We start from the raw sequence: 20,679 nt of genomic DNA on the forward strand, positions 1-20,679 counted from the left end.
AAAGAGTAGAGGCATCACCCTGGCATCCTGGACAAATTTCCCATTGGCCTTTATTAATCATGGCTACCTAATAATCCCCATCTATGTAGTGGCTGCATCACTCTGGATGCTGTACATTGGTGAGGGTGGAGGGGAGTCCCTGTTACCTGAAAGGGCTTTGTGTGGAGTGTCCAGAAAAGTGCTATGTAAGTGTAAGCAATTATAAGTAAATACATGTAAGCACCATGCTGCCCTGTATATGTGGCACAGAATGTTTAAAATTAAATTATGATCTTATCAATATATGAACCCACACATTTTTTTTCACATTATTACGCTGATACCAAGATATTGTAGTTATTTTAGCTTTTTTAGTTGTAGTTCATTTAGTATCTTATAATCCTCAAAGCCTATACAAGTAAAAAAGAAAGTATGTTGTTTGCATTGTACATATTTCCCAATATCTTTTACCCAATCTTATAGTTATCATGTTAAATGTTTAGCATTTGGTCTGACAAATAAGTGACTTATTTTAACCCAAGGTCTACAAAAAGAAACTCAAATGAGTTTTCTGGTATTCCCCTTTCACATATACAAAGGCAACGTTTGTCCCATCGCGCTTGCCGTAGTTTGGCGATCGTCAGGAGAGGAGACGAGCAAGGAAACATGGCAGGTAGAGTTGGGAAACAGAGCCGTGCCAACAATGCGACTGGCAGCGCGAACAGAAAGGGTCCTGCCGGGCAAGAAGAGGAGGAGCAGCCGCTTCAGGCTGTTCTGATAGCCGACAGCTTCACCCGGAGATTTTTCCCCATTTCTAAAGATCAGCCCAGGGTCAGTGTGGCGTGTGCACATGGCTGTGTGTGAAATGAAATGCAAAGCTGGTTTCTCAACAACGTTCGTTTTGTGTTTTACGTTTTGACTGCACGCTTCTTGATTTTTAAATAAAAATATTACGTTGCATATTCTGTTGACATCAGGTTTTCATCGCCTAGTATTCATCGCACTGACTTACAGTACTTTAGCAAGTGCTTTGTTTTCTCTTATTTCTGTATATTCTAATTACTCCGTTCCATACCTTCTAATTTATTTATTCGTGTTATGTATAGGGACAGGTGCAACACAAATACATAACTAACAACAGAAAAGTCTTCTAAAAGTAGAAATGTAAAACTGTATCCCGTTAACATTTTGCGTACAAGTTCTATGTTGCTTCATTGTAACTAATTTTGTGACTGAGGCTTTACGGGACAGCATATAATGTTTTTTTTTTGCTCTAGTCCAAAATATAATGTTCTTTTTTCAAACCCCGTTGGGTCTAAACTAACTCTAGGTTTAGAATTATGTTTAAAACGCTCATAACATTAATCCTACGTACGTTTTTCATGCCAGTAGTATTTTACTAAATTAGTATGTTGCACTTTCACTTTATCTCCCTGTATGGGTATTGTTTATCTCTTACTCAGGAAACGGCAACTGGATCCTTAACCATTGATTACATTCACACGAATTCACATTAATTCATAATAGTGGTATGATAGTATAGCAAATGTTCATTTTCCCAGAAGTATGTTAAATTATAGTATTAAGATTGTAAAGTGGTATAATGTTGATTTTGGGGGGGGAAAAACAAATATATTTGAAACATTGACTGACATTCTTATATATCAGTGCTACAACTATGTTTGGTTTCTGAATTGTATTAATCATCCTACTGTCTACTGAATATTTAATATTGAATATTTAACTTTATGCTTTATGTGAAGTGGTTGTTTGACAGTTGCTTTTCTGTCATTCAGGCTTTGTTCCCACTGGCCAATGTGGCCATGATTGACTATACACTGGAATGCCTCACCGCCACTGGTGTCCAGGAAACGTTTGTCTTTTGTTGCTGGATGTCGAATAAAATCAAAGAGCACTTGTTGTGAGTAACGTCCCTTCTTTGTAAAAAGAGATTTGTTTTCACAGCATCTCAAACTGATTTGTACTCATCTGCAGTGAGGTTTTATGGCTTTTTTTTCACAGGAACTACATATTACGTTTAAATTCAACCTTAAAGGGGAACTGTAGGGCTATTTTTATAGTTTGGGATTAGAAGGAATTAGCATTGATGAGTGCATTTCAAGATCCAATGAAAGTAGAATATACACAGTAACGTGTTAAAGCTCCAATTTACATCACAACATAGATAACATTTCCAGGTGTGCGCAGTGCCATATTCTGTAATTCAGAACAAGGCAACAAAACGTCCGATGAGATGAAGCAGCGCTACGATGTTGTGATCATGCGGACTTGTGAACACATCTATTTGAATCCAACAGAAATATTGTTATCCACTTCAAGATATTGCTACAAATGCTACTTACAGTACCTGTTAACTCTGCATGCAGATCACTTTGGAACATTTCTGCAATTAAATGTCTGCTGTACAACCTGTATTTATACGTTTGTACATCCCATTACAATATTCATTGTGGAGACTAGTGAGCAGGAAGGGCCGCATCACATGGCAATTTGTGGGAACTCTTGCTCCCTCCCCCTGGAGATACTGGGGGGTTGCCACACCATGGCAACTATCCAGCACTTTCTTAAAGTTCACAATTTTGTGCTTGTTTCAGAACTGGTCAAATTTTGCAAACACAGTCAATTTATTTTGTTACTGAGGTTCAATTACCAGTCCTGAGGAATGGGGACTTCAGTTCCCGTCTAAGTTTGTAGCTCTGCAGAAAGCTGTCTGGTATCTGTTGTGTTTATTTCCATCTTTATTCCTTAGGAAGTCAAAATGGTGCCGCCCGACCTCCCCAAACACAGTACACGTCATCACGTCAGACCTGTACCGTTCCCTGGGGGACGTGCTGAGGGACGTCGATGCCAAGTCTCTCGTCCGTGGTGACTTCCTTCTTGTTTATGGGGACGTGGTGTCCAACATCGATGTCACCCAAGCCCTGCAGGAACACAGGTAGAGCCCCTGAACTCCTGAGGGTGTATGTAGCTTCGTGTAGAGCTGCTGTATGGATGGATTGTAGGCCAGGGCTCTCCATGTCTGGTTCTGGAGGGCAGGTGTCTGTACTGGTTTTCTCTGCGTACGGTAGCGTCACCTGAAGCACTGCGAGAAGTTGTTAAATTGGCCAATGATGAGATGCTTGAGGCATTTGCTAGTTGAGCTGGAATGAAGAGCTGCTGACATGCTAGACTTCCAGGAGCCGGATTGTTGTAGGTTCATAGCAAGTTGGCTGTTGCATAAAAAAGTGAGTTTCATTCCGCTTTTCCTCACTCAAGAGGGATGCACGGTTCTTGCGTTCCAGAACTGCATTAGTTATGATGTGTTTTCTTCCGTTCTATTTTGTGGATCACAAGTCACAAATGAACCACAATCATTCTTCTGCGTAGGAATCGTCGCAAGGCAGAAAAGAACGTGTCTGTGATGACCATGATTTTCAAGGAGTCGTCGCCTGGTCACAAGTCACGCTGTGAGGAAGACGATGTTATTGTAGCTGTGGACAGCAAGAGCAAGCGGGTTCTTCACTACCAGAAGACTCATGGGCTAAAGAAACTCCGTTTCCCAATGGTAAGCAGTTGTTAGCAGTGCTAATAAGGTGATGAAGAAAAAGAGTCTGAAGCTTCACTTCCAGTCTTCTAAAAGTAAAAATTTAAAACTGTATCCTATAATATATAAATTGCAGAATATTGAAAATATATTTTTTAAACAAAATGATAGTTAACAGTATGTTGTTTTAATTGATTACTTAAACATAAAATGTTACAGTGCAGAAGTCAGAGTGTTTCATCCACCCTGTATTTTGTTTTCCAAGAATCTGTTCCACGGTGGAAGTGATGAGATTGAAATTCGTCATGATCTGCTCGACTGCCACATTAGTATCTGCTCCCCACAGGTTTGTACATTTCTAGAAAAGACAGAGAACTAGAGACGTGTTCCATGCAGGTGACATCACTCGCAAAAGTCAAATTTGTTTGATTTGCTCCAAATCAGCATTCATTTCCAGGTTGCAGAGCTGTTCACTGACAATTTTGACTACCAGACAAGAAACGACTTTGTCCGTGGAATCCTGGTCAACGAAGAGGTATGATTCAAAGACTAGTGATCATCTCAAGTGTTAGCCAGGGAAAAGTATAACAGGTGCCAGGTTGGAAGTAAAAACATTTTTTATTTTTTTAATTGATGACATTGTGCAAAAGTTTCCTATGAAATACTAATGAGTTGATTTTTATGTAGCCTCCATCAGGTAACATTTTTAATAATAATAACTTTTTTAATTAGCCTGTTCTCAAAGTGCTTTACAGAAAAGAAAAAATTAAAACAATAAAAACTGTAATGAAGATAGGAGAAACAGGAGGCTTTGGAGTTCAGCAAAAGGTTAGACACAGACATCAGTTAAATAAAAGCTCAGGACACACCTTTCCTGCACCTGAAGTTGCAAGGTTCCTAGTCCTGCTCTGACACGCAAACACACAGTTGGCTGTTCTATAACTAGATTAACAAAATACTTGGTGCTTCTAAATTTAAGAAAACGATTTTTTATAAAGTTGAAATTAATTTGGAAACCAAACATGTTTTAATTTTTGATATCCAGTAATTGACCAGAAGGGATAGAAGCATTGGGGAAAATTATCGCTCTCACATCAGTTTGTACAACAATTTTTGTTTCAGTTTGATCATGCATAATCATTTTATCCCGGAAGCAGACGCAATACACTGCATGTGAGACAGATGAGCTGCCACTTTCACCCCACTGTAAATTCCTTGATATGCAACTCTGCCGAGTGATGGCCTTGTTCCAGTCTGTGCCTCTCTGGCATTCCAGATTTTGGGAAACCAGATCCACATGCACGTGACCGGGGATGAGTACGGAGCCCGAGTGTCCAACCTGCTGATGTACGACACCGTCTCCTCGGACATCGTGCGGCGCTGGGTTTTCCCGCTCACCCCCGAGGTGAACTTCGCCGACCAGGAGGGGCAGGCCTGCACTCACTCCCGGCACAACGTGTACCGCGGCGCAGGGGTCAGCCTGGGCCACGGCAGCCACATGGAAGAGAACGTGCTGATCGGCCAGGGCACGAGCATCGGCACCAACTGCCACATCTCCAACAGCGTCATCGGGAACGGCTGCACCATCGGTACGGCGCCAACTGCAAACCCCCCCCTTCCGGGCCGGGCTGCTACCAGAAACGCTGGCTTGAACTGATCAAAGTTAGATATATTCCGGCACCCAGAGAAGTTTTAAACAACGTGGCTGTGAGCGAAGGAAGCTGCCGTTATTGGACCTGCAGTTCAAAGCCGACCTGCGGTCCCAGTTTCTCAGACCAGTTTTTAAATCTTGGTCACAAAATAAATTCATTGCCATTATAGAAAAACAAAATGAGAAAAAAATGAATTAAGCACAAAATCGTGAACTTTGTGAAGGTACTGTAAGTCGCCTTCGAGTTCCCACGAATTGTGACGTGAAGCTGCCCTTCCTGCTCACTACATTTTACTTTTATTGCCTCTTGAAATGTACTCATCAATGCTGATTCTTTCTAACCCCGAAATATTACAATGGCATTGCAGTTCCCCTTTAATTATTTTAAATGTAGCACTATGTCTGCCTGAAGTACCCCCCACGTAAATTTGATGCGAGAATAGATTGGGTTTGGTCCCAAAATCTTCAAGGATAGTTTCAAGTTTTTAATATGGGCGACTCAATCAGTAAATGCTCTGTGTTCCAAGCATTTTGGGCTCGAATCTGGGTCATGTCACTAGCCAAATGTGACTTCACAAGCAGAGCCGTGTAACTGAGCTACTGATAACACTCTGCATTCTCAGTTACTTATAAATGAAATACCCGTCTGTGTTGGTGTTGAAGCTTGCCTACTGTGTTTATTATTTCATGTAAGAGCACCACCTTATAGTCTAATCCATATCTTGCCCTTTTCTAGGGAACAATGTGGTATTGGACAGGGCCTACATCTGGAATAACGTCTGCATCGCCAGCAACTCAGAAATCAAGCAGTCGGTTCTTTGCGATAACGTGGAAGTGAAGGAAAATGTCATTTTGAATCGTCAGTGTGTCCTTGCTTTTAATGTGAGTCTACACCTGCATCTTAGTTGAGTAGTTGCCAGCAGTTACTGTGTCTGTAGGTCTTTAAGATACTGAATGCCTAGATCTGACAAAATATTGGAAGATCTTTCAAGTGCAGCTCTTCTTGAGTCAGGGAGAGGCGCTATTTCACTTTGGCTTGATATTCTTAATCTTGATTGTCATGATGGAGTATGTGAAAATGTAGCTCTAAGAAAATGCCAGTTTTTTACTTATTGTTTTCAATGGAAGTAACATAGTGGATTATAATATGCTGGGGAGATCTAATTCTTATTGGTGAGCCTTTTGGGTTGTGATTTTCGTTGTGGTAGGTGGTCATTGGGCCCAGTGTGACACTCCCAGAAGGCACAGTTGTGTCAATGCACCATCCTGACGAGGAGGATGAGGAGGATGAAGACGAGTTCCTGAGTGATGAAGCAGAGGTCAGCAGCAGCCAAGCCAAAGCAAAGTTAAAAGGTAATCTTTTTCCTTTGGTGATCTTGGTTGAAGTTTTTTTTTATTTAGAAATGCATTTGTATAGTATGTATGCATAACCTTGGGCTCTTTAATTGTGTGGATAATGGAGAGAGACACAAAATAGGTGTGCTTATTTATTTCCTAGAATGTATTTTCAGAAATCCTGTGCCTTAGAAGTTGTCAGAAAGATTTGTACATAAAGTCTTGGTTAAATAGATGGGCTGTATTGCGGGCTAGCTTGGTTTTTAAGTTTGTCCTGTTTGTGGCAGGAGATAAAGGCTGGCTAGGAAAGTGTGATTTTACTTTTGTAATACCCTTACACATCGTTACACTCTGCCCTTGTAAAGCCTAAGGTAACACTGAAAGATTCAGAACTGCACCTCCATAGCTATTGTTGTTTTAGCCAGCATGGTAATACAATACCTAACCTGTATACACCAGTTCCTGTTTTTATGAATGTTCTTTTTATGAAAATGCAATATTACGAATTATAGGAATTTTCACCCGCATTTCGAATAACAAAAGTCAATTTCAAAACTACAAAGAAGCATTACAAAGAAAATTTTCAAAACCTCCACCAAATGTTGAGAGTGACGAGGAAGGCATCATATAGACTCATTTCGTATTGAGTGTTCGGATCACATTGGACTGACTAGTATCTATGAGAACTGGCACAGAGTGGCATGAGAGACATGTTTGATACAGTTCACAGCTTCTTGCTTCATGCATTGTTCATTATTGTGTGAGCTCTTACTTTTTGTGTTAAAAACATTGTGATTTAGACTTTATCATAGACCCTAAAGGTGTTAAGAAAATTTTGAGTGTGTAATAATACATAAAGCAAACAAAGTGGTTACTGTACAGTACTGTACCTAGGTATGATTAATGATGTCTAACTACGTAAGCATTGTTTTTTTAATACAAAAAAACACAAAACAAAGTATGAATGGTAGTTATTGTTTTTTTGTCATGTGTTTGGTGAAGAAAGTAAGAGTAAGGGTGACATTTTGGGTTCCATAATATTTGGAAATGATAAATAATTGCAAATAATGGAAAAAGGTTTTTCTTCGTACACATTTTTGCTGTACGATAGGGTTTCTGAGAACTAATTGCATTCATAAAAAGAGGTATGGGTGCATATTGCTTTTGAAAAGTAGATAATTCCAAAATACAAATTTACAAAACCTACTAGGGAATTGAACTTTTGGGCACTTTGAGAATGAATGTCTTTCTGATATGTATGATTGTTTTTTCTTCAAAAAGAAAACCTACTAGCTTTAAACATAATTTACATTAAGCTTTCAGTGCTGCTGAGGTTGGGTCAGAAGGCAAAGGTTACATTTGGAGATCAAGCAACCTGACAGAGGCAGAAGAAGATGAGTTGTCCCAGTCTTTGTGGGGTAGGAATTCATATTTCACATAAAAACAGTAAACTATTGAGTTACTCAGTGTTCCATGACGTTATCTACAGTGAATACTTGAACATGCAGAATAATCCCATTACCAAATAACTTAATCACTAAAAAGTAAACATGTGTTGTTGCATATGCCAGCCTCACTACTTTTCAGAATCTGTGAAAAGCAGTATTTTCATCTTAAATTTATGGTGGGCTGCTTGTTAAAAAAGAAACCTTCAGTCGTTAATCATTACATTAACTGCTGAGTGTTTTGGAGCTGTGCTTCATCAGGAGTGTCTTGGCAGGTATGGTGCTGAACCCCGACCCGGAGAGTGAGAGTGACAGTGAGGTCAGTGAGGGCTCTCACGACCTGGACAGCCGGGGTGCATCTCCTGAGCTGGATGATGTCAAAGGTGAGAGGCCACAGAAAGGTCATAGTTCACAGTGGGCAGCTTTGAGATTTTTTATTTGTTTTACATCTCGGAAGATGTGTTTGATTTTATTATGTTTCCCCTTGAATAACGTCTTAAGTTTCATCGCCTAAATTGCTCCAGTAAAAAAAAAATTATACAACTGTATAATCTTTGAACATCTCTAAAGTTAACAGATTTGGATTAATAGGTACTGTATATATTTGAAAGTTCTATTCAGCCTATTCTATAATATTGTGAAACTAAAACTTTATTTTTAAAAAAATGAGATCTCACCTTCTGTTGAAACTTAAATAACTTAAATAATAACATAAAAAAAAAAACTTTCTCTTCCAACAGTTTATCATCTTCTCATCCATCAGATAATGGACTACATTTCCATGCACATCTTATGTAGGATTATCACTGGATAAGGTTATTTAATACCATTTGCAAAGTAATTCTGGGAACAATGGTAGCTCTGTTCCCTGTGTCATTCAAGTTTTTAAAGTTGCCAAGGTCCGGTTTTAATTTAAGTCATTGTGATATGTTTTACGTGTTCTTTCATTTTAAAATGATGATATACTGGAGGTCTGAAATCCAGTGATGTTAGCAGGTGATTGAAAATGGTTCTGATGATGTGAGCTGGTCTGCTCAAACAGCAGCATTGAGAAAATGTGGTCATGTGGTTTTTGATGGCAGTTTTCCAGGCAGAGGTACAGGGAACTCTTCAGAGAGGAATAGAAGAGAACATCAGCTGTGACAACCTGGTTCTGGAGATCAACTCTCTAAAGTAAGACAGTTTCCCTTCCTCCCCAGTCCCTTTCAGATCTCAGATATACCAGATAATTCATGAAACAGTGTACGTTCCTCATCTTAGATGTGAAATAAAGGGGGTAATATTTAATATTCTTGGAGATACACATTTCATTGAACTCCTGTGACATAACAGAATCCTTTTTACACTTACAGTGCTGTCAAAATTAGAGATATACTGCATTGCCAATGGTCATGTAAAGTTTTCTGTTTATGTGTCTAGAATTGAGTATAGGGTTATAGCTTTAAAAAAATGGTAAAGCATTAGATAGTATACAGTCTAAAGGATGTAACCAAATCACACTTACCTGAAATCATGTCTCAAGTAGTGGAGTTATCTTTTTAACAACTAATGGCCACCTTTTTTTCTATTCCACAGATACGCCTATAACATCACCTTGAAGGAGGTGATGCAAATCCTCACTAAAGTGGTCTTGGAATTTCCCTTCCAGCAGGAAGGGCAGCAGCTAACCACCTCTCAGTATGGCTCTCGGCTCATTCCTGTAGGTGACCAACACTGAACATCCGCAAATGTCACAAACTGAATCATGGCGTGCCTGTCTGCAACATGTATAGCTGCAAAGGAGAATTGTGAAAAATGAAATAAATTAATTGGCTTTTACAATTTTAAGAATTTTCTGAATTCTTAAACTTTTAGTGTTTGGTTCCATCAAAAACCCTTCTTTTAAGTCATTCAGGTGTGTTTCTTTAATATTGTTGTCAGGATACAATTTAATTCATCCCTGACTTCGGACGGACCTAACCTTTGTACAAGAAGTTGTGAATGATCGAATCAGGCTTTAAGTGTGATATATAGCTGAAAACAGATTTGTGTTGAAAACTGAAGTCATTTGATCTGATGGCACTGTGCACAGTGCTATAAAATAGTATATGCTAGGGTTCAGGGGCTATAAAGTGGCAGGTTGCCTATAACCCCATGAGTCATTAACTGCTTTGCAGCTAAGTGAAGAATTCAATCAACCTATAACCATCCTCCAACAATTTTAAGATGCTTACCTAGGTGCTGGATTTCAGACCCTAAAAGCTGAGCAAGGAACCCCAAAGGAATCCAAGCAGTCCCCTTTTAATTGTAGTCTGTAGCAAGATGTGCTTTGAGATTTGTTTTTATCTTTTCAGCTCTTAAAGAGATGGGCCCTAGTCTTTAAAAACTACGTCAAAAGAGCTCAAGACCACCTGGACTGCTTGGCTGCCATTGAGGAATTTTTCCTGGAGTATGATACTCACTGGGGAGCGATGCTTAAAGTGAGTCTGTTGACTCTTAATATTATTCTTTTTTTAGAACACCCTTGTGCTTTCTTTTATCATTAATACTTTTTTTATACAGTTTGAGCTGGAATTGTTTCTTTGTATTAATTCCCTGAACTTGCTGCAGTTTCCTGTTAAGATCATGAAATTCCATCAGATGTATTTCTTCAGTCATTTTTTTACACCATAAAGGATCTATTTTGCATTACTGCATTCATATAGTATGCTGTAATCTGGAAAAGAATGAATTTCACACTGAAACCTATCACTGGTTGTATGTCTCTGTGCAAATATTTTCCTCTGTCTGACTAGTAAAACATGCCTGCATGCTACCTTATAAGAATAAGGTATAAGAGGAAAAGCTTTTTGCATAAAATCTTACTATTACAATATTTACATTTGAAAATTTCAAGTACATATCACATTCAGACAGAAAATATTATCATGTACAATTCACCTGGGTTATGATGATTTTATATGACTGTAAATTATTAAGCAAAAGTTCAGGCTCATTATGTTACTGGGTGGAGATTTATCTGAACTGCATGCATGCTTAGATTCACATTCAGTTGCAATGCAAATTCTATTCCATTTTTGTTGTTTATCTTTGTTGATCCATTGGTAATGCATTTTTCTTTAGGTCATTTTCTTTTGCACTTTTTTTACTCCCAGGTTCTGATGAATGCCTACCAGCAGGAAATTCTAGCTGAGGAAGCCATACTGCACTGGTTCTCCAAAGGTGTGAGTTCAGAAAAGGGCAGGCAGCTGCGCAAGAACCAGGGGGTGAGTCAGCTGGCAAAGGAAATAGCAGGTCTAGTGCCACCATGGGAGCAAAGGTTTCAGGTTGAAAAACAATCTTCATCCTGATCAGGGATGTGCAGTTGAAATGCAAGGGGGCTGGGGTTGGAGAGTAACACAGGCATCACAGTTGAATTTTACAGCGCATATGAGAGAGTCAACAGTTCATGTTTGCATTGAAGCAAATGAGTGATGTTTTAACAGAAACAAACAGTGATAGGTATTTGGGTGCTAACTTAAGAGCACCCTTTTAGTAATAAAAAATTCTGATCAACAATCTTAAATAATTGCTATTCTAAAAACCATGGTGATGAAATAACTTGGAAGTCATTTTAGTAAATGCAAATAGAATATATTTGTATGGGGAAAAATAAAACTTTTTGTAATTCTAGAACAATCCACTAATATTGCTAGAAGATATAGTTCTGTTCTGAAACTCAATGCCTCAGTGGGTACAGCAAGTGGTACACTTATGATCCTTTGTCATCACAGTTGTTGAAGTTCATCAAGTGGCTGGAAGAAGCAGAGGATGAATCTTCTGAAGAGGACGGAGAGTGAAGTCATTCCTACCGCCAGAAGCTGTGTCCTGTCCGGACCAGCATAATGTCTCTGTGTCTGTGTGGTCACAGGTGACAGAGTGGAGGAGAGCAGTCAAAGGAATGCTTGGCCTGTGGTCTTGAATGAAAATAGCTCTTCACTCAGTGCTTCATGAATTAATTTATTTATTATGAAATACAGTTCTTCCAATCCATTTGTATAGGAAAGTGGATTGAGAGTTTCAGCTTTGCTCTCAGGAGAAGTGTACATTATAATTTTAATGAAGGGACATTTTTCAACTTCTCCTTTCTAATGAGACCATATCCGTGAATGTAAAAGAAATAAGATATGCCGCAAAGGTAATGCATTATAAAAACACATGCATGCTAAAAATACTCAAGTTAAAGTGGAGGCCTCCCATGCACAAGTTGAGCTCTGTGGTCCAGCAACGCGGGTTCAAGCCTGGTCATGTCACCAGCCAGCAGTGACTGGGATTTCCCAAGCAGCGGTGCACTATGGCAGTACTGAGGGTAGGGTGGGAGTCACCAGGGTGCCCTGGATTCTCGGCAATGTCAGCTACCCCTGTGGCCCCCCTGGGAGGTTTGCAGTGCACTGTGTGAGGGAGGAGCTTCTCCACAGTTCAGCTCTGACCCTCTGGCATGGGGGTATGGGGCTGTGCTGCCTGCGATGCGTTACAAGCAAACAGCTCGGAGGTGGGCAGCTCAGAAGAGTCTCCCTACTGATTTCTCTTGTTCTCTGAGACCTGAAAAACAAAATTGATCATTTCAAAATCGGATGGATGTATCGAGTAAATGGCAAAATTCTGAAAACCACATACTAAGTATATTCTTTGGCACTGGGTCATCCATTTATAGATTATTTTCAAACATTCTTACTTGAATTTTGTGTTTGCCATTGCTTTGTGGTAAAAATACTATATATTAAACTTCACTATTAAAACCCTTTTGCAAAGTACTCGTGTGTCATTTTCGAGTTGTACACAGCATCAAGTGACTTGTTCTTTTCACTGCAACGGTCTGGTGTAGAATAATAACTTACTTTTTGATGCTCATTATCACCACAGATTGGACATACCTTGAATGCAGACATTTATTCCACATTGATCATGTTGTCTGAGCTGCTGGGAGATCTGAAAGATGTCTCCTGATGAATTGCATGAATGAGAGATCAAAAATACTCTGCAGAGCCAGTAAATAGGTGATACTAGGTGAACCAATAAAAGGGCAAATGGATAATGGCTTGTTCCATAGAAACGGACTGAGGTAAAAATGACTAAATCTAATAGTGAAGGAACAGAATTTACAGCAGACTTGTTTTAACTTTTAACTGTATTTACAGTTAATAATTTCCAATGATAGAGTTAACTTACATTAGATCTAATGTAAACAACTGTTTAACAGAATTTAAATCTATTATAATTATGCATTAGGGATATCTCACTATGTTTACAGTGGTCTGTTTTGACCCTGTTTTGTCAAATGATTTGTAGCACCAATATCTTGTACTACAACAAAAGAAAAGAAGGGTGGCACAATGTACAATTTTAATAACGTCCTGATCAATGCTCGCTCTTTTCTATATATCAACTAGGTGCAGAAGAAAGACCGGGTTTGCTTTCCATTCTGAAAGAGATTTGCTAAAAACAGAAGCCTCCAACATTAAGATTTTTTGAACAAAGTGACAGTGCCCCTGACCTACTTTCTCACTTTCCTCTGCCTTGTTGTAGTCATTGTTGAAACCAACTTATGCCTTGTTTCCATTTTCACATGGGCTCTTCAGTGTTTCCTGAGCTGCCAGTCAGGACATGAAGAGAAAAACTCTCAGGGGAAAAATACATTGAAAATGCAAATAGTTACATAAAACAATGCATTTCTTTGTTATCCATTTTGTGGTAGGTGGGAATAAAGTCAAAAAGCCTTTTTTTTACCGCTACCCTGATGTAAGAAAAGGTCAGACTCTTGAACTTTTGATTGACGTGTTTGGTTTTTGATTCAAGTTTTATAAGATGGGAGAACAATTAGCACCACATGGTCTTTGAGGCTCACGCAAATGTAGTATTTGATGGCAAAGAAGATAATTTTTCTATCTTGGCCATAATGATTAGTTTACTTTCCAGATCCTTAGACTAAGCACAGAGATAATGATTAAAATTACTCAGTGTTGGCAGCATTTGTTTAAAATACAGTATTTGACAAAGACAGTACTAACATGCTCCAGTACATGCATGAGAAAAACCTATCGGATAATAAATCCTTTTTAGAACAGCTCACAACAATGTTTCTCAATTACCTGTGCCCAGTAGAAGCAGTACTCAATCTATAAAACGACAACAAATAAATACTGGTGCCAATAGCATTTGGTGTGTTTTCTATGCCTCATTATATTTTAGCTTGAATTTAAATCCTGAAACGGGACTGCCTATACTACAAAGTTATTACAAAATGTTTAAGGGGACGTTCCAGGAGGAAATTGCCTCTGGAAGTCTCTGACTCATGGGAGCACTGAAAGGTTAAATAACTATAAACAAAGAAACTCTTTTAAGTTCTCATCAAGTCAAAAGGTCCTATCACTCATCCTGGCTTTTATGGGGCTGATGAAATACACTGGGCTGATAAGATCCCAAGAAACTATCAAATAAAGGAAAAGGTGAGCTGCTGAGGCTTCACTCCCTGTGACTCAATGATGGCAAAGCAGAACTGACAAAGCACTGAGCCCTTTAACGGACAGCTGGTCGAGGAAGGAGTCTGGAAACTAGGTAAGGCAAGGATAAAGACCAGATAGCAGAATAGCTGATAAATGTTTTTATTGGAAAAAACACTTTTAAGTTTTCTTAGAATTTTAATTTGTGAGTTTCCTTTAAAAAACACTTTGCATTATCTTTTTTGATCGCTTAAATGCATAAAAAGTGTAAACATAACAGTTTTTGTGAGTTCAGGTTTAGATTGAGTTGCATACGTTACCCCTATTCTGCTGTGACCGTTTTTCAGAATCACAAGTGTCTTAAAGCTTAATGTCTGATTTTGAACACCCATCTTTTCACTAAAATCCAACTTGATTTGCAGCCTTGTCAATCAGCACAAGTTCAATGAGGGATTAGGATAGTGACCGTATGAGGCAGTTACCAGAAAAAAAAAATTATATCCAGACCCTCAAAAAGCAGAGAGTAATCAGTGATAATTAATTTTTTGATTTCTCTTATAAGCAATGACTGGGAAGTTCTTAGAGAGTTGCAAGTGACTCCAGACATGTGAAACACCCAATGCACCAATATTCTTGAGCTCTTCTGTCTTAACAGGTGTTATCCACTCAGACAGGCTCCGTTGAATGGCTCACCAAGTACATCACTACCTCTCGGAAAACCCTTAATTTTACAATGATGATTATAAGCATTTAACTTTTCACTGCTTTCTATTTCAGGGTCCTGATCTAGTCCAGCATTGATGCTGCTTCTCCTGACTATATACTGTATTGTAATGACAGGAAGAGATCTAGAATAGAGGTATTTAAAATACAGGGCCTTACAATCCATATACTTACAGCAGTTTGTTTTGATCATCTCTGTAATGGCTTGATTAACCATACTGATTGGAAGCTCTTTTTCATTAGCAAAATTGGAAGGTCTGGGGTTTAACTGCCCCTTGCCAAGAAGATTAGGAGATCACTGCAACTCTCACAGGTGTCTCTCTCAAGACGAGACCCCCCCAGAAGAACTAATCAGCCCTCCTGTCTTTCTGCTTCCAGTAGGCCTTATAAATGGCCAGGGCCAGGAGGACAGCTCCTGCAATCCCAAAGGCAGCGGTCAGCACTTTCCACATTGAAGCCGACCCCTCATGCTTCTGCATAAACCCTCTGTAGTCCGTGGCAACCAGGATGTACTCCCGGCCGTCCCGCGGAGGGATAAGCTTCAGCACTCGGCCCTGTTCCAGGACCAGCTCCCCGAACCCTGTCGCCATGGCGCCGACGCGCAGCAGCTCCTCGCTCTCCTCCAGCCCGGCGGGCTTCTCCCCGGACAGCCCCTGCACCATGAGGCCCACAAGGCCCTCCTGGGGCTCGCGCACGCGCTGGTGCACCGTCTCCAGGTGCAGGCCCGAGGCCTGCAGCGGAGACGTCACCCTCACCGCCACCGCGCTGCTGGAGGACGCCAGGCTGAAGGGCACGGTGTTCGTTGACTCCTTGCGGTTCTTCCTCGTGTGAGCCCTAAAGGAGGAGCAGCGGTAAGCCCAGGGCGCCAAAACGTCAGAACAAAGCTTTTTTTTTTTTACAAGGCTCCACCTGCTATATTTTCAATTCAGTTCTCAATCTGACTTTTAAAGCCGTATCATTCACCTCTCAAAGCTTTTTAATTCGTGGTCTAATAGTTTTACGCCATAAACTGAGCAAGGTTCTGTTTCAATCTAACACTGGGAAAACTACAACTGTTTATTTATTAGTATCACAAATTGCACCTGCAGTAACATTAGATGTTTGATTCCTGGGGATACAAATCTAAAAAAAAAGAGGACAAACAAGTGATAAAACTTTCGCCGTATTTGTTTTTATTTGCAGAATTTAATATTTAAATTAATCTCAGATAACCAGACATTTTATCTTCAGGTTTTTGAAAAATATTTATGGGAAGTGGCACATTTTCACTCAAATTTTCAGTTATTTTTTCCCCTTTTTCCTGAAAGTGGTCCTAAATGTTTATAGAAAGCATGTGAAGGAACAAGACTAATTTGTGTCATCTGAACCTGGTTTCTGGTAATTAGCTGGCTTGCAAAAACTGGAATAAAGCTTGCAATACAGCAAAAATAGAAAGAACTGGAAGAGGAAGAACCATTTTCACACAGAAAGATGAGGCTGTAGTGGACATTGCTGAAACTGAAAGGGCCTGACGGGTGGATTATTTTCCCTGTGTACTGACCATGTCTTCATGATGGAGTTCCACACTTTCCAGTGTTCTTGCACAGCGACCCTCTGAATCACCCCAAAGCACCGTGGGACATACTGGCTGGCCAGAGGCTCACCATCTGGTTGAACGTGTCCTGGAACACAAACAGCAGCCCTTACTGCCACTAGGCCGATAAGGAAGGCCAGTGTTACACAATACTGTGCGGCTTTCATCAGGGGTGCTGTGTTCTCACCACCTTTGCCTTGTGATTCCGCATTGAAAATTATTGGATGTATTTTTTGGTAGAGTCAACTATATCTTCCCACAGTGCTACATTACGTTATACTATACCAATGTTTCCAAAATCAAATCTTCCAAGTGTGATACCAACCAGCTTCAGCAGGGTTCCTTGTGTTTAAAGAGAGTGGATAAAATACATACCAACAAGAGCAAAGGTAAATAGGCCATGACATCAAAAACTCAATGTTAATTAAGTCTGAAGTCAGATAAAAGGGAAGCCAGAACTGGGATTGAGGGTTTCAATGGTTTAGGTCTAGATCTTATACTTGGGAATTAATGAAAATACTAAATTGGTCTTGTTACAATATCAGCACGGACAAAAAAAATAATTGAAGGAAATGTGGTCGCAGACTAAAGCTAGTATGGTTCAGCAATAAAATAAATTACCTTCAATTGCAACATACTGGAGATATTTGTGCTGTGAGGATTTAACAATCTTTAGTAACTCTTCATTAGGCTGAAACTTCGGTATCGCCTTATAAAGAAAGAAAAATTGATTAATGAATATCTTTTATGTAGTACTGCCACGCCAATTTCAAATTCAGGCTACGTAAGACAGAGCATATGCATAACAACGATTTTCCAAATTAAATCTATTTTGTGGGAAATTAATGCAACACATATAAACACCCATTTCTCCAGTCACTGTTAAATCTACTTTTAAATGTCATATTGTTCTGTGCATGAAGACAACGCCGGTTTTGGCACAATCGTAAATTAAAAGCACTTTGCTACTTTACCTTAAGCTTTTGAATTTCTTCTCTCTTTTGCTTGTATAAGTGATAAAAGAGCGCGGAGAAAGCGAAACTCGATCCCACACAGATCACGGTGAACGGACTGATATCACTGTCGCTCATTGTCTAACTGGAAGAATAGTATATGAAATGTTTTGACAAAGTGTTAACAAGACAGTAAATGTACTTTTAAAAATTGCAGTGCAGTGAGACATACATAAAACTGGTCTTAATTGATGTTCGAAATATTCTGAGCTACTCAAACAAGTAAGCAAAGCAAACAAGTAAACAAGTAGCTCCGACAAGGGCCGTCAGCAGTGAAGTACCAAACTATCAAACAGAAAACCAGTAGCTGTACACGTATGTACAAATGCAGAGATAACACTCTGCGATATCTCGCTTTCTAACAAGCATGAATTTAAATCATTCCCTTCATTAAATCCCGCATTACGGTATTTACACAAGACTACAATTTCCAGATGAAAACGAATCCAAAAGAGAGCCAGTATTGTTGTGAACTAAAACGTTTCATTATTATGATCTTAAATACAAACTTCTGGAGTTTAAATCGTACCTGAGTATCTACCTTTCTGGTGCAATTAAAAAAAACAATGCCTTTCCTGGCCTTGATCCGAAAGCAAAAGTATAACAATAATGACCTTTTGTGTTTTCGCTTCCTTGTGTTTCTTGCAAGTAATTCAGCCGCACGTTGTGTAAACGCTGGTTTCTCGTCCCTGGAGGGCGCCGAATACAAACTTGTATTTTGGAAAAGTGGTAACGTTGTTTTAATCAATATCAAACGTTATAGTACTTCGTTAATTGCTTCAATAACACAAGGCATTGAGATAACTTCATTATTTATTATTAGTAATAGTTACAGTAAAATAAATTATCAGAATTGCTTAGGAGGTGGTTTGCAAACTGTAGTTAACGGTGATATTGAAATACGTATTGTTTTGTTATCATTGATGGTTCTTAATTGACAAGAACAAAACAAGTAAGCTTTATAAAAACATTTTGCTCCTTATCTATATTTATAAGAAAGCTTGCCACCACAACAAATAACAGCAATAATGTATTTACAGTACACACAGTATCTAATTGGTATATTTTGATTTTTGGGAAGCTTTTGACAAATATTCTTCACACTAGATTAATTTTCAAATTACAGGCATGTTGCAAAATATGTGTTTGGACTGCGAATTGGTTGATAGGAAACAGATAAGTACAGATAATTGGTGAATACCTCAATTAGGGTGATATAATTTGTGGAGTACAATAAGTGATACTCTGTAACCCTTTTTTTTATTTTTTATTTTTTAGGCACTGAGTCTGAAGGTTAAAAAAAAGTATCAAGTTATGTTGACGTAAACATAATTTCATTCAGCAAGAAAAAAGGAAGGCCTTTTCTGCCAGCTGTCTTGTGAGGCCGAAGTATGGACAACTGAACCAAACTGATGAGCACTCTCCAGAAACATGAAAAAATCAATTCTGTGCTTTGTCTTTAATTTTAATTTATTTGGGAAATGTTTTTATCCAATATAATTTAAAGAGGCAGTAATTTTCTAAGTTGTACAAAACGTGGTACCCGTTTCCACAGCTGGGTTTGCTGGGGCAGTGTGGGCGAAGGGCCCTGCTCAAGTTCTCAGCAGTGATGTTCTCTTTTGGACCCAGGGCCTGCAGTCCTAATCACAACTCCACACTGCCACCCCAATTCCTCGTCTTACACATCAAGAGTTTGTTCTTTACATTTTATTAGTCTATAATAAATGAATAATTCCTTACACTTACATAGCGCTTTTGTGGACACTTGGCAATCAGGACTCCACATCCACCTGGATGATGCGACAGCAGCCAAAGTGCACCAATGTGCTCCCCACACACCAACTCCCAGTGGGGAGGAGAACAGAGTGATCAAGCCAATTCATAGATGGGGATTACTAGGAGGCCATGATTGGAATGATTGGTATGATTGGCAGGGATGCCAGGACACACCTACTCTTTCTAAGAAATGCCCTGGGATTTTTAATGACTATATCCAGGACCTATGTTGTAGGTCTCATCCAAAGGACAGTGCCTTTTTTACAGTGCACTGTCCCCATCATTTTACTGGGGCATTAGGACTCACACAGACCGCAGGGTGAGTGACCCCTACTAACACCTCTCCCAGTAGCAACTTTAGCTTTCCCAGGAAGTCTCCCATCTTGGCCTGGCTCACACCAGTTCAGCTTTAACTTTATATGATGACTGAGACATCATTTTGCTTGATTTGTTACTTTTTCACCTCCCAGGACAATCTGGAGAGCAAGGTAAGAGTAGCAGTTACTACTCCTTTAAACACATGCAGGTGGGGCTGCACACTGGTGGTGGTGGAGGGGAGTCTCCATTACCTGTAAAGCGCTTCGCGTGGAGTGTCAAGAAAAGCACTAGATAAGTGTAAGCAATTAATAATTATAATTATTACATCACATAAGCAGGGTGAAAGCTGTTCAAATACGTACGCAAATTCGGTGATTAAATTCCATTGTTAAATTAGTTGACGTTGTTTCACTTCACATTGTAAGAAAAGTGTCTTCAGACAATTTAGCAATTCATTAAATTGCTAATTGAATGGGCATCAAGCAATGGAATTGTAATGAGGGATATCCAATCCTGTTTTTTTCACGACAAAAATGACGTTACTGCTTAAATGTATCTTTTTAAAAGCACACATTTGCAGACATTAAGGTAGTACTGCATCTAAAATAGTTGTCCAATTACCGTGTCCTTCTTATGGCTAATATGTTTCCTGTTGTTTATACAAGATACACAGGTATGTTTAACAAACAGTAAATGCAAACAGTGGGGTATTTCTATTTGTCAACCTAGTGTAGAGAAAAATCACGTGGTGTGATAGGCAGACGTGTACAGTATATATAACACGGGAAAGGAAATCCTGATTAGAAATGATGTTCCCTAACGTTTAAGTATTTCAGACTCTCTTTGCTCTCTTATAATTGATTC

The 20,679-nt window shown here is 39.2% G+C and overlaps 2 protein-coding genes across 4 annotated transcripts; one reads left to right on the plus strand and one right to left on the minus strand.

Annotated features, from left to right (window-relative positions):
• The first annotated feature begins 591 nt into the window (after positions 1-591).
• On the plus strand, positions 592-12,716 carry eif2b5 (eukaryotic translation initiation factor 2B, subunit 5 epsilon). The gene is made up of 16 exons (XM_006637635.3): positions 592-810; positions 1,776-1,900; positions 2,750-2,935; positions 3,367-3,544; positions 3,789-3,869; positions 3,981-4,058; positions 4,800-5,112; positions 5,911-6,056; positions 6,383-6,527; positions 7,826-7,927; positions 8,230-8,337; positions 9,037-9,127; positions 9,530-9,653; positions 10,288-10,413; positions 11,089-11,199; positions 11,707-12,716. Exons 1-16 carry the CDS (start codon positions 646-648, stop codon positions 11,770-11,772), a joined length of 2,145 nt encoding a protein of 714 aa, XP_006637698.2. The 5' UTR covers positions 592-645; the 3' UTR covers positions 11,773-12,716.
• Positions 12,717-14,558: 1,842 nt separating this feature from the next.
• On the minus strand, positions 14,559-18,424 carry mul3 (mitochondrial E3 ubiquitin protein ligase 3). 3 transcript variants are annotated; one of them, XM_015361065.2, is made up of 5 exons: positions 18,336-18,424; positions 17,683-17,806; positions 17,330-17,417; positions 16,676-16,796; positions 14,559-15,969 (listed from the first exon to the last, which is right to left on the minus strand). In XM_015361065.2, exons 2-5 carry the CDS (start codon positions 17,797-17,799, stop codon positions 15,483-15,485), a joined length of 813 nt encoding a protein of 270 aa, XP_015216551.2. In that variant the 5' UTR covers positions 17,800-17,806; positions 18,336-18,424; the 3' UTR covers positions 14,559-15,482. The 3 variants fall into 3 exon arrangements, with proteins under 3 accessions (XP_015216551.2, XP_015216552.2, XP_006637779.2); XM_015361066.2 differs by having other exon boundaries at positions 18,263-18,391; XM_006637716.3 differs by having other exon boundaries at positions 18,251-18,390.
• Between the last annotated feature and the right edge of the window lie 2,255 nt (positions 18,425-20,679).

Source organism: Lepisosteus oculatus, chromosome 13, assembly GCF_040954835.1.
Source record: "Lepisosteus oculatus isolate fLepOcu1 chromosome 13, fLepOcu1.hap2, whole genome shotgun sequence".
Classification (NCBI taxonomy): domain Eukaryota; kingdom Metazoa; phylum Chordata; class Actinopteri; order Semionotiformes; family Lepisosteidae; genus Lepisosteus; species Lepisosteus oculatus.